General features: G+C 37.8%; 1 protein-coding gene across 1 annotated transcript in view; it reads right to left on the bottom strand.

Moving 5' to 3' along the window:
- Window positions 1-642: 642 nt before the first annotated feature.
- Window positions 643-14,719, bottom strand: part of GTF2H1 (general transcription factor IIH subunit 1) — a 37,392-nt gene continuing 23,315 nt past the window's right edge. The window contains exons 10-15 of the mRNA XM_025928392.2: window positions 12,482-12,570; window positions 11,982-12,099; window positions 8,384-8,474; window positions 7,799-7,914; window positions 6,443-6,535; window positions 643-1,635 (exon numbers count right to left, since the gene is read on the bottom strand). Coding sequence (XP_025784177.1) covers window positions 1,549-1,635; window positions 6,443-6,535; window positions 7,799-7,914; window positions 8,384-8,474; window positions 11,982-12,099; window positions 12,482-12,570 — 594 coding nt within the window. The 3' untranslated portion in view covers window positions 643-1,548. The remainder of the gene's footprint in view (window positions 1,636-6,442; window positions 6,536-7,798; window positions 7,915-8,383; window positions 8,475-11,981; window positions 12,100-12,481; window positions 12,571-14,719) is intronic.

Genomic DNA, 14,719 nt, shown 5'->3' on the forward strand with positions numbered 1-14,719 from the left:
AGAGATGGGAAGACTGAAGCCAAAAGGGATGTTGCCCCTTTTCTTTTACTAGTTCAATGTCCAGGTTTTTGACCTGCTGTAGCCATTATATGAAAGATAATCAGGATTTCCAGTTACGGAATCAATCAGCCACAAGGATGAAAGGTACAGCATACGGAATAGTCAATGGTACTGTAATAAATGGTGACAGACGGTAGCTACACTTGTGGTGAACAAATAGCATAACATGTAGAGTTGCAGAATCCCTATACTATAAACCTGAAACTAATATAACATTGTAGGTCAACTACACTTCAATAAAAAAGTTTTTTTTTAAATAACAGAAGAAAAAAAATAAAACGAGCTACAATGGCTTTAAGAGTAGCCCACCCACGTAAATATAACATGTGAGAAACCGTAAGATGTCTTAATAGTTAAAGGAGTATCTATAAAAAAGTTTTACTTTTTTCTGTAATTTTTAATATAAGACATCTAAAATCTAGATAAACAGTGAGTTGATCCTATTAGGAACAAAACATGGCATGATTCCAGAAACAAGAATGAAACTTTTTTTTTTCTTTTGCCATTTAGGCTTTTCAGTCACTATGCAATGATTATCGATTCGCCAAAGACAGTAACAGTCAGATACTCGAGAAAAGGAGATATGAGAAACATCTTTTATTTTTTCTAAAGAGGTGAAAATAAGTAAGATTTCTTATATTTCTCACTCATAAGATTTTTAAACTCTTAAAAATGCAATTTCCTCTTTTCAAAGCACATGCCATCTTAAAAAAAAATCTTAGCAATGTACATTTGCACTCAAAGAAAAACATGCAGCGCCATTGTCTTCTGACAAAAATCTGCATAAAAAATCCCACGCAACTTTCTGCAAATATGTTCCCTCTTAATCATTTAGGGACTCCAAACCACAAACATTCAGTGCAACATTTATTGTTTCTTATTTCCGTAGGAAACACAGGACCAATGATGTCTTCTGACTACAACTGTTTCCTGATGGTTGAGCAACAGTCTCCTGCTTTAAAGTACTCTCTTTAACTTGCTGATGTAAGGTACGACTAGAATTCAGTACAACTTGAGGATCCATGTGGAGGATGGAGGAGAAATACTTAAGGTGTACCCTGTGCCATAAACTTAGGAAAAAAATTTACAAAGAAAAAAAAAAACCTCAGATTTTATCAATGCACCCTTTTAAAAAGTTTTTTTTTTTTTTTAATTTCTGAAAGCAGCTTAATGTGAATCAAAAGCAGTTCCTGAGTAACTGCAGTAAACAGTCTCTCTTTAAAATATATATATATGTATATATATATATTTGCAACTTAGCTCATTTTGGTTCTGCCTTAATTTACCTCCCCAGCTTCGAGTTTAGTCACAGTTCCTTTCCTTTCAGTTCACAATGTGCAAGTACAACAGCATCAGCTCCGAGAGTTGGCATGGTGCAGATGTTTGTCACTGCTGTGTGATCATCGGCATGTCTCAGGCCAGGTTTCCAGAGTCACTGCAGGTCACAGTTCTCTTACTCTCACAAAACCTGTGAGAGTCACAGACACTTCACGTTTTCTTCATCAGACGCCGTGACTGCCACTTGTGGAGCTTGTTGTAGGCTGTCTGGAGCATCTCCTCTATGTGACTTACCAACTGAAAAACACAGCAAGAAACTTCAGCAATAACTGGGCAAAGGCTGGGGAAGTTAATGCTTCTGATCCAGATCTGGCACATACTTCAGTGTAGTTTCTATGCTCATTTGTATTACCCCAATGAGGCAAAGGGCAAGCCCTCTGTGAAGGTTATTACCAGAGCCGTTTTGTATAAAAGGGAAGAGATGGTGGGAGAGGCTGGAAATTCACCTGCTCTATCTGGGTTGTAGTGTCTGCCCTGCCATTAAGCAGCTAAAGGACAACATGAAAGTTGAACCTGCCTGGAAAGTATATAAAAATAATTTACTTTACTGGATGGGCATACTGGTTCCATAGTGCCAATTAGAAGAGATGAATGGCAAGCTCTCCTGGAAGACTGTACAGGTATATCTTGTTTTACTGTGCAAAGTTTTATTATGCTTCTCAGGAATGGTTTTTTTTTTTTTTTTTTCTCTCTCCAACAAATTGAAAGTTTGTGGCAACACTGCATCAAGCAAGTCTCTCAGCACCGTTTTACCAACAGCATTTGCTCACTTTGTGTCTCTGTGCCAGGTCACATTTTGGTAATTCTTGCAATATTTCAAACTTTTTCATTATTATTATGTTGTTACCCTAATCTGTGACTAGTGTGACTCTGATGTTTTTGCAATTGTTTTTGGGCACCACGAACCATGCCTGTTAAGATGGTGAACTTAATAAATGTTGTGTGTATTCTGACTGCTCCACTGACCAGCCATTCCCCTCTCTCTCTTTCCTCAAGACTCCTTATTCCCTGGGACACAACAATATTGAAATCAGGCCAATGAATAATCCTACAGTAGCCTCTACATATTCAACTGAAAGGAAGAGTCACATGTTTCTCACTTTAAATCAGAAGCTAGAAATGATTAAGCTTAGTGAGGAAGGTGTGTTGAAAGCTGAGACGGGCTGAAAGCAAAGACTCCTGTGCCAGTTAGCCAAGCTGTGAATGCAAAAGAAAAGTTCTTGAAAAACATTAAGTGTTATTCCAGTGAACACATGAAATGAAAAGAAAGCAATACAGTCTTATAGCTGATATGGAGAAAGTTTTAGTGGTCTGGATAAAAACTCCAACCAGCCACAACATGCCCTTTAGCCAAAGCCTAATCCAGAGCAATGCCCTAACTCTGTTCAAGGCTGAGAGAGGTGAGGAAGCTGCAGAAGAGAAGTCTGAAGCAGCAGAAGCTGGTTCCTGAGGTTTAAGGAAAGAAGACAACTCTGTAACAGACAAAAAAGTACAAGGTGAAGCAGCAAGTGCTGATGTAGAAACTGTAGTGCGTTATCCAGAAGACCTGGCTAAGATAATTAATGAAGGTAGCTACATTAAACAACAGATTTTCAACACAGACAAAACAGCCTTCTATTGGAAGAGGCCATCTAGGACTTTCATAGTTAGAGAGGAGAAGTCAATACTTGGTTTCAAAACTCCAAAGAACAGGCTGATTCTCTTACCAGGAGCTGATGCAGTTGGTGACTTTAAGTTTTAGCCAATGCTCATTTAACATTCTGATTATCCTTGGGCCCTTAAAAATTATGCTGTATCCCCTCTGCCTGTGCTCTATGAATGGAACAACAAAGCCTAGATGACAGCACATCTATTTTATAACACGGTTTAGTGAACATTTACGGTCACTGTTGAGATCTCAGAAAAAGATTCCTTTCAAAATATTACTGGTCATTGACAATGCACCTGGCTACCCAAGAGCTCTGATGGAGACATGATGAACATTGTTTTTATGCCTGCTAACCCAACATTCATTCTGTAACCCATGAGTCAAGGAATAATTTTGACTTTTAAGTCTTATTATTTAAGAAATACAATTCCTAAGGCTATAACTGCCATAGACAGTGATTCCTCTGATGGATCTGGGCAAAGTAAACTAAACACCTTCTGGAAAGGATTCACCATTCTAGATACCATTAAGAATATTTGTGACTCAGGGGGCGCCTGGGTGGCTCAGTCGGTTGAGTGTCCGACTTCGTCTCAGGTCATGATCTCACAGCTTATGAGTTCGAGCCCCACATCAGGCTCTGTGCTGACAGCTCAGAGCCTGGAGCCTGCTTCTGCGTCTCCCTCTCTCTCTGCCCTTAACCCATTGGCATTCTGTCTGTCTCTCTCAAAAATAATAATTTTTAAAAAATTAAAAAAAAAAAAATTTGTGACTCAGGACGCCCAGGTGGCTCAGTTAAGTGTCCGACTTCAGCTCAGGTCATAATCTTGTGGTTTGTGATTTTAAGCCCCACTTCGGGCTCTGTACTGACAGCTCAGAGCCTGGAGCCTGCTTCGTATTCTGTGTCTCCCTCTTTCTCTACTCCTCCTCCCCCCCTCTCAAAAATAAACAAACATTAAAAAAAAATTAAGAATATTTGTGATTCATGGAAAGAGGTCAAAGTATCAATATTAACAGCAATTTGGAAGAAGCTGATTCCAACCCTTATGGATAACTGTGAATGGTTCAAGACTTCAGTGGAGGAAGTAACTGCAAGCTGGTGGAAAAAGCAAGAGAACTAGAAATAAAAGTAGAGTCTGAGGACATGACTGAATTGCTGCCATCTCATGACAAAACCTGAACAGATGAGGAGTGGCTTCTTTTTTTTTTTTTTAATGTTTATTTTTGAGAGACAGAGAGAGAGAGAGAGCAAGCGGGGGCGGGGCAGACAGAGAGGGAGACACAGAATCCGAAGCAGGCTCCAGGCTCTGAGCTGTCAGCACAGGGCCTGACGCAGGGCTCAAACTCACAAACTGCGAGATCATGACCCGAGTTGAAGTCGGATGCTTAACCGAGTGAGCCACCCAGGAACCCCAGGAGTTGCTTCTTAGGGCTGAACAAAGAAAGTAGTCTTTTGAGATGGAATCTACTCCTGGTTGAGGATGCAGTGAAGACTGTAGAAGCAACAACAGAGGATTTACAATATTACGTAAACTTAGTTGATAAAGCAGCAAGCAGGGTTTGGGAGGGCTGACTCTGAATTTTGAAAGAAGTTCTACTGTAGGTGAAATGCTGTCAAATAGCATCGCATGTTACCCAGAAATCATTTGCAAAAGAAGTGTCAATTGCTGTGGCAAACTTCACTGTTGTCTTATTATTTTTTTTTAATGTTTATTTTGAAAGAGAGAGACAGAGTACAAGCAGGGGAGGGGCACAGAGAGAGGGAGACACAGAATCTGAAGCAGGCTCCAGGCTCTGAGCTGTCAGCACAGAGCCTGAAGTGGGACTCAAACTCACGAACCGTAAGATCATGTCCTGAGCCGAAGTCAGACACTCAACCAACTGAACCACCCAGGCACCCCTAAGGTTGTCTTATTTCAAGAAATTTCCACGGCCACCCCAACCTTCAGCAACCACCACCTGATCAGTCAGCAGCCACCAACAGAGAGGTAAGGTGGATAGCAATTTTAGCAATAAAGTATTTTCTTATTAAGGTATGCAGTGTTTTTTTTTTTTTTACATGCAATGCTGTTGCACATTTAACAGACTGCAGTACAGTGTAACCTAACTTGTACATGCACTAGGAAACAGAAAATTCATTTGACTCACTTTACTTCAGTGGTGTGGAAACAAACCTACAGTATTCTCCAAGTTAATGCCTGCACGTGGCCTCAGAATCCTTTTTACCATAGTGCTCCAGGCAGTTACAATCAAGGAAACACATGAACTGAAACCTATGTGTCACTCTTGCTCTGCTGTTGGGAAGATACTCCAAGTTTCTTTTCTGATTGTAAGTACTACTGTTATATTTTGAGAAAAATCACTGAGGACATTAGGGAATAAATACTTACTAAAAACCTTACTGATGAAGAATTTTTCAGCTTTCAATGATAAAACTCCCTCTTTTGATTGTGCTACTTACTCAAATACTAAATCCTGAATTTGTATATACTCTTCTTGCCCAGTCATCTCAGAGAGGACTGCATAACAAATGAAAAACCATCTCGTGTGGTTGCTGTAGCCTTGCATTCAAAAAAATGTTAAAAAAACCTGGGCACCAAGTGACACTCTGCACTCACTACCTCACCCACAGCCCTGCCCTGCTGTAAGCCATCAGGGAAGGCGAAGGCAGACTCTAAGGCAGCAACTGTACAGTTTATTGTTACAGAGTAGCAAGTCTGCCTTTCTTTGCAGGGTTGGGTTTGTGTTTGCTAGTCAGGTTTTCTAAATAATTATTTTTTTAGGAACATACACACAGGTTGTAAATCCATAAAGCAAAACACGGAGATGATTGGAGCACTTGGCTGGCTCAGTGGGTAGAACAGGCAACTCGATCTTGGGGTTGTTGAGTTTGAGCCCCATGCTGGGGGCAGTTTACTTAAAAAAGAGAAAAACAAAAACCATGGAGATGATTATGATAAATTCCTGATTAGTTGTGGTCCTGAAAGAGTGCGAAGGAGGGGTAGGCAACTGGACAGGGAATACCTATGGGTACCGGTTTTGTTCCATTTCTTATGATTTGTTGGTAGATACTCATTTCATTGTTTTAAAAAGTGTAAGTATTTTATACACTCTTCTGAATATATGATGCATTTTACAATTAAAAAACAGTCCTGTGAGAGGTGCTTGGCTGGCTCAGTTGGAAGAGCACGCCCCTCTTGATCTTGGGGTCATGAGTTTGAGCCCTATGTTGGGTGTAGAGATTGCTAAAAAAAATAAAATAAACTTAAAAACAATAATACTGAGTAACAGAAAAAAAATAAGAGCCAATGTATCTACTCATTTACATGAAAACAAAGTTAATTTCATCATTTTGCTACACAGAGAATGAGAATCAGGCCAATCAGATTGTTGCCTTACGTTTGTGCTTAAATACTGTCTCCGAATTTTTTCTTGGAATGGGCAGAGCTTTGTAACTTGAAATCGTTCCAAATTACTTTTCATTTTCACTACCTAAAAAAAGATGAGAGAAATTAATAAAATACAGAGAAATCTCAAAGAACCTTTAAGAAGCAAGAGAAAAAGATACATAGGAAGTTTACTTTTTTTTTTTAATACATTAATTGGCTTCAGGCAGAGAAGCAGTATCTACCACCCCTCAGAGATAATTAACACTTTGGTTCATAATTCATATCCCTCTCGATATTTTTTGTATATGTGTATAAATGCATTTATTATACTGTTTTAAAATTTCACTTGGTTTAACGTGAACATCTTTCAATCATTAAATACTCATCTAAGTCACTGTTTAAAATGGATGCATTGTATTCAGTGTACGGGCATACCAAATGCTTCTTTAACCAAGCCCCTTCTGGTCAAGAGTCAGGCCAGTTCCACATCTTTCGGAGACAGTGGCAGAGGAACATCTCTACTGCTAAATATTTATAAATATTCTTAATTACTTCCTTAGGTTAAATTTCTGGGTCAAACTTTTTTTTTAAAAGGTAGTATGAATAATAAAAGAAAGAACTCTTGGCAACTCAGCCATCACTGATCACTTAAAATTTTTTCTTTTAAAAATCATTGATAAAAAAAAAAATAAATAAATAAAATAAATAATTGATAAAAAAAAATGCTCTTTTGCTGTAGCGTTAAAGATGAACTTATTTGAATACTAGTGAGTATGAAAATTTCCTCTTAGGTTTCCTGAACCACCCGCATTCTTTAGTGAGGGGCCTGTTAGAAGTCTCTTGCCTATTATTTTTAATGGGGTATTTACCGTTCTCTTAAGAAATGTTTATAAGAGTAATCTATATAGTTAAGCTATTACTATTAAAGCTGTAAATATTTTCCCATGTATCAACTGTCCTTTAATTGATTTAAAAGGGTTTCAGTGTTAAACAGCTAGTGCTATATTTGTTGTCAATATAAGTTTGAATTTAATTACCTCTAAAAAATATACCAAATAAATAATTTTACTGATGTGATTTGTTTTGGATCTGTGTTCTTCAATTACTCCCAGTGGCTTAGAGGTAGACACAAGTTTTAAGACGTACAATCATAAGTTATAGAACTGGCCTGTATCTCAAATTTCTTCATCTATAAAATGGGTTTTAATACCTACCTCCATCAGGATGCTGAAGGCTTAAATTAACGTATGCAAGTGCTTATCCCAGTGTCTAGCACATGGTAAACAATACAATTTTCAAATTTCAAAACAGTATCTCGCTAAGTCACACCACCACTGAGCTGGCTGTGTTTGGAATTAATTCTGACCTTTTCTTCTAGGAATGGTGTATTAACGGGAAAGCAGGACCAGAAGTGCCGTAGAAGTTCCCCAACAGCCACATACAGGTGTTTCAACTCAGACTGAATATCATTTGGCACCATCTCTGTAGAAGAAACAAGAGGTCTATAGGATAAAGGTTATTTTTACATATGTATAGCTTCTGAAAGAACGACCACTCATAGAATAAATCTGAACGTGTGTTCTCGGCCAATGCCAAACCAGGATGTGCTATTCTGAGACAAGTTACCGATTTTGTGGCTAACAGATCCCAGAGTTTAAATTCCCTTGGATTTTGGAGCAATTTTCAGATTTCCCTTTATTCTAAGAGGTGTAAAGTAAAAAAGAAGGCTTTTGGTATGCTATAGGGAGACTAGCAATGCACCACTCTTTGTACTATTAAGACAATTACAAAACCTAAGCTCTTGTCTAAATAGATCTCAGGATCTATATGCACAAAAACAAAAATTTCAGAAAGCTCCAAACAAAAACCAATGTAACTTTAGCATTCCTCTCAAGCTGCTCTTTAGAGCTCATTTAAGTAAAGGGGCAGCAACAGAAAGCCCAGCACATACGGTTTATGGCTTGCTGTGTCCCTCCCTGCATAAGTGCTCCTCCAGGTGACAGTGTTGTGATAGTACTGCTGGCAGCACTACTTGAGAGAACCTGCAAGAAGCGAAGACACAGAAAGTGATTTCCTCTTCCTGTCATCTTTCCTACCTAACATTTCAGCTTTACAGCAAAATGGTTAGTGCATCTTTACTCCTGCATAAACACATAATCTACAGCAACTAGAGTGAACTACTTTGTGTGAGGCCAGAAACACAGTGTGCATAGAAACAGAATACCTACCAGTCTTCCAGTAATACCTGGCACATCTTTAGACCCCAAAAGTCACACTTTGGCCCTTCTTAAGTACCAACTCAACTTGTGAACTCTACAACTGAAGCTAAAACTGAGCTTAAGAAAAAAAACTAAAACAACATGTTAACATGTATACTTACTGGCAGCTAGGGGGAAAAAAGAGAAAACTCAACAGAGCAGAAATATATCATTTGTAGTTTTCCAAGGAAGTGAATACTTAACCAAAAGGGGAAAAAACACACTCCCCACTGTATCAGTATCAACAGCTAGGAAAATAATTCACATATCTATTCAGTGAGTGCCTAACAAGTGCCAGGCACTGTGGTTATAGAGGAACAAGTCATTTGTTGAATAGCTCAAGTGCAGGGTTACCCTCTCTAAGGCTTTTCAATGGAGTTTTTATTAAGTAGAAATCCATGGTATATGGACTGGGTGAAAACAAAATTTCAACTTGGTGTAAGAGTACAGGATATGACCACCACAAGTTAAGGGGACATGGGAGTTCATGTTATTCCTATTCACTTTTGTCAGAAATTTTATAATGCTTTGGAACTAGAAGCTTCTGTGATTGCTGAGCTGGCTGACTAGCCACGGGCCGTACTCAGGTATATACACCCAGACAATTGATTTCTTGGGCCTTCCTGACTCAATTCATGTGTCTCAGATATAAAATCATTTTTGGCATGCAGGGTGAGTATGGGGAAGAATTTAAGTATCTAGGATTGACCACAGCTTGAAAAAGTTAGGAGGATCTACTTAGGCCCAAAGGCCAGATGCTGGGTTACACTACAGATGAAAAAAAGGAGTCAAATTATCCCACAATTGTTATGTGTACATATATGAACATATATGTATTTCCTAGCTCTGTTCGCGGAGGGGACGATAAACCAGTAGCAAATGACACCCCAACAGCAACCAGTACACCACACCCAGATCTTGGTTTCTAAGTGTACCCAACATTAAAAAAGATTCTGTGGCTGGGGCAGGGCAAGCATAAGATGAACCTGGAACATCTATCTCATCGTTCCATAAAGTAAGGTACTCAAAATGAGGTGCTCAAAAATTGATGAGGACATTGTCAGAAAGATATAGGAGCCAGTGTGAAGGGCGTGGGAAGGGTCTGATTGCAAAGAGGCACGGGTACATTTTTGGAGGTGACAAATTTTTTTAATTGTGTCAGTGGTTACACAACTGTGTTTATTAAAAGTTGCAGAAGAGACTAAAAAAGGTACATTTAACTATGTAAATTATACTTTAGTTTAACAAAAAGACAGCAACAGTTCATAACCCACAAAATAATGTAAAAACCCATGAGTCCATTCTGTTATAAATAAACACAGAAGGAAAGGGAAGCTGTCTCAGCAAAGTGTCAACTGACGAATGTAGAAGGGATGATGGAATTAGAAAATCACCACTTCACCACCACCACCACACAAGTAAGTGTTTTGGTAAGAATCATCAACGGATTCTAAAAAACTAGTGGGTAAAAGTTTGATAGGAAATAGAATATTTATATGGTCTTAAAATATCTCTCAAGATACTCATTACAGAGGGAAAATATTAACTTTTTGGTGGAAAACCAGATAGATACTACCCTACCCAAGTGATCAAAAGTTAGGACAAATTAAGTATGTGCCTCCTGATATAATACACTGAGGATGACACATCATTTCTGTGGTATTCTTGTCCAAAATGCTTAATGTGAATCTAGTCATGAGGAAACATTAGAGAAACTCAAAGTGAGGGTATTTTACAAAAACTGGCTTTTATTCAAATATCAAGATCATGAAAAACAAAGAGAGATTGAAAAACGATACCATTTTACCTTATTTATTTATTTTTAAAATGATACCATTTTAAAAGAGACTAAAAAACACGAGAACTAAATGCAACTCAATGAACTTGACTTGGATGCTGGACCAAGGAAAAAACAGTTTTCTTTTGCTCCAAGGAACACTGGTGGTACAACTGGTGAAATGTTTGTTAAGACTTATAGGCTGGATAATAATACTTTATCAATGTTAGGGGCACCTGGGTGGCTGAGTCGGTTAAGTATCTGACTTCAGCTCAGGGCATCATCTCGTGACTTGGGAGTCTGAACCCCATGTCAGGCTCTCTGCTCTCAGCATGGAGCCTGCTTTGGATCCTCTGTCTCCCTCTCTCTATGCCCCTAACCTGCTTGCACTCTCTCAAAAATAAACAAACATTAAAAAAAAAATTCTTTATCAATGTTAACTTATCGTTTCTGTAATTGTACTATGTTATGTATGAGAATTGTACTGTGTTATTTATGAGAATGTCTTGTTTTAGGAAATACACACTGAAATATTTGAGTTTCTATCTCAAAACAGCCAGAAAACATTTTTTTGCAACTTTCTGTAAGTAAAAAAAATAAGTTCCAATATGTGGTAAGCACTACAAGACAGATGTGAACTCTGATTCAGAGTTTACAAAAATAGACAAAAGATGTGCCCCCCGCCCCCCACCTCCAAAACTTGTTGCTGGGCATGCTGAGAATTGCTTTACAGAGACAATGTAATTTGAGTTCAGTTTTGAATAATTATTATTAGGTCCTCAGGGTCAGGAAACAGGCTAAGAGAGAAAGTATGACTTTGTTTTCTAGGCAGTTTTGTGTGTTAGGTTGGAGAGAGGACTCTTGGTTGTGTGTGGAAAGGAATGGTGGAAATGCAGCTGGAGATGTGGGTTCGGGCCAGACGTAAAGATTCTGGCACACCAGATGAGGCATTCAGACAGTAACCATAGCAACAAAAGGGGTCAGTAAAGGATTTAAGCTACAGGGTTATAAATTTGTTTTTAGAAAGAGAACTTGTAGTGGCATTGTGGAAAACTACTCAGGTTTGCTTAAACCAAGGTGATAGGAGTCAAGAAATAATGAAGAATGGACAGAACTGGCTGATCCATTTAAGTATGAATAAGAGCAGGGAAAAATAAAGACTAGATAATAAGATCTATTTTATATATTCTAGTTTAAGGTCATGCAAAATATTTAGACAGTGATGTCCACAAGTTTTCTGGAAATCTGGGAAATTTCCCCAGCAACACTATGTATACGGAAGGGAAAAAACTGGCACAAAACTCATTATCTTATTTTTCATTACCACCTTAACTTCAGATGCTTCTTGAATATGCCAAATACCTTTTTCTTCCTACCTCTTTTTTTCAATTTATTTAGTGGCAATATGTCTTTAAATGCAATTAAAACAGTTTATATAATTCAATGTGTTTGTCCTCATAAACTGAGGAAATAACTAAGGGAATTTTGGTTTTCAAACAGTGCAAGTCACCTACCTGAGTTAATTTGGGTGTATAAGCTTCCATTTCTTGCCTAATACTTTGAAAAGAATTAATAATGTCCTGACTTGTTGCATACTGTAGTGACTGGATTGGAGTTGGACCATGATAATACCTGAAGATTAGCAAGGAAGAAAGAAATGACTCATAACACAGAATAAAGGCACGTAACATTTGTCCTTCAAATATTTTAGCAGTCTCAATATAACATTATCCCCAAAGCAAAAAATAATATAAGCTAAATAGATTTCAATAAAGTAACTTAATTCCTATATGGGCAGTAAGCAAACAGTACAGAGAACACATTTTTATCTTGGCTTTGATCATTTAGCATCCTTTTCTGAAATGCACAAAGTAAATTCTCAAAGAAAAAGATAATATATTTTTATGGTAAAATGATTTAAAACTGGAGTGCTATACTTGCAGAATATACTCTGCAGTGACTTGTGTTATAAAACTATTGTGTCTCAGGTTAATTTAATATTGACCAAACTTACCTATCTGACTTCTTGAGGTTTAGTGCAATTGTTTTTATGGAATTATTTTTTCCCAAGTCTTCATATTCAATGGACTCTTGTAACTTCGCCTATAATTATTAACACAGCACTTTATGTGGAAACTTTTCCTTACTAGAGTAATGAACATGATTGAAAAAGTACAACTCTACAGAGAGTAAAATATGAAGTCTTCCCACCATGAGCTTCAGTTCCTGGAGATCACTGCTCTACAATTGGTTGAACTCATTTTCTCACCAACCATTTACAGAATACCTGTTTTCCTACACTCTGACCATATTATTACTGAACCTTTAATTTTTAATAGTCTGGCAGATGAAAATGGTATCTTTTACTATTTTTCCACCACATAAGACTATTTTTTTTTTTCCTAAGTAGACGTCACACCCAGCACAGAGCCCAATTCAGTGCTTGAATTCACGACCCTGAGATCAAGACCTGAGCGGAGGTCAAGAGTCGGACACTTAACCGACTGAGCCACCCAGGCGGCCAAAAGACTAATTTATTGTAAATGTTGTAAATACGTTTTCTTCCAATTGGGCGTTTTTTGGTTTTAACTATCCCTTTTTTGCTTATTCTTCTGTGGATTAATTTTCTCCTTAAATCTTTGATCCACTTAGAGTTTATTTTGGAATAAGAAGGCAGGGAATCTGAGCTTCTTTTTACTAAATTATTAATCAGTCCTCTTAACACTCATTTGTAGAATAATCTGTCTTGTCCCATTAATTCTGAAATATCATGTTTATCATATATATATATTTAATTTTTCCGTGTATTTGGGTTTACTTCTGTACTCTTTACTTTGTTTTACTCATCTTTACAAACTGCTAAATTCCTACAGCCTACTTTATAAGACATGAGAAAGCAATCTACATGGACATTTGTGAAAATAATTCTACAACATTTCAGCCTTTACACAGCAATGAAACCTTTCTTTTTTAGTTTTATTTTCTTAATGTTTATTCATTTTTGAGAGACAGAGAGGGACAGACTGTGAGTGGAGTAGGGGCAGAGAGAGAGAGGGAGACACAGAGACCAAAGCAGGCTCCAGGCTCTGAGCTGTCAGCACAGAGCCCAACACGGGGCTTGAACTCACAAACTGTGAGATTGTGACCTGAGCTGAAGTCGGACACGCAACTGACTGAGCCATCCAGGTGCCCCTTTAACAATGAAACCTTCTGGTCAACCCTCACCTATAGCTACCAGGACTAGGATCAAAACATTTAGGTTATTAAGTAACTCTCAGAAAGGATTTGAAAACTTAGTATTTTAAAGTCCCTATTTTGACAGTCTGAATAGTCCTCTTGTAGTTTAGGAACAGACCTGATGGTAGAATATTCAAAGTAACACATTCATCAGCCCCACTTTACCTGGACTCAGCCTAATTTTTTACTACTTTCTCAACTCTATACCCTTCAGCTAAATTCAAGGCATACCAATATCTTCATTACTTTCCATGTATGTCAAGCTCATTTCTACCCCTGCTGTTGCCTAAGTCATGTCCCTCCCTAACCTCCCATAACAACCCAAATCCTAAACCTCTGCTAAGGGCCTCGTTAGGCATCATGACTCACATACCTAAATGAAAAATCTATAAAGTAAGGACTTTGTCTATTACTACTTCTGAATCTCTCATTCTTTAAGACCCTTTTGCAGAACATAGAGCAGACTATTTCAAACTATTGATTTGAAAGAACAGAGTCAGTAATATTGAATATTGTGAAAATGTAACAAACCATGACTTTTGACAACTCTTTAATTACCAAGAATCAAATGTACTTAGTGCACAGTATTGCAAAGAGTGTCATTTCCTGTATTTCTCCTTAAACTCCTCTCTGTAACTTTCATTTCATTTTTTATTTTATTAACGTTTATTTACTTATTTGGAGAGAGAGCGCATGCATGCGAGGGGGAGAGTGAGAGCGAGAGAATCCTAAGCAGACTTCCACAGTTAGCGTGGAGCCTAATGAGGGCTTGATATAACTAATCGTGAGACTATGTGACCCGAGCCGAAATTAATGGTCACTCAACTGAGTTCAGTCAACTGACTGAGCCACCCAAGCGCCCCTGTAACTTTAATTTTCATTTCACTTTTCTTAGTCATTTATTTATGGCTTAAATAAGTATTTTTTAAAGGAGTACACCAAGTGATGATCACCAAGCATTGTATGTAAGTACTGAATCACTAAATTGTACACCTAAAACTAGTATTACATTGTA

This window comes from Puma concolor, chromosome D1 (genome assembly GCF_028749965.1).
Source record: "Puma concolor isolate L17-30 chromosome D1, mPumCon1.1.hap2, whole genome shotgun sequence".
NCBI classification, from domain to species: Eukaryota; Metazoa; Chordata; class Mammalia; order Carnivora; family Felidae; genus Puma; species Puma concolor.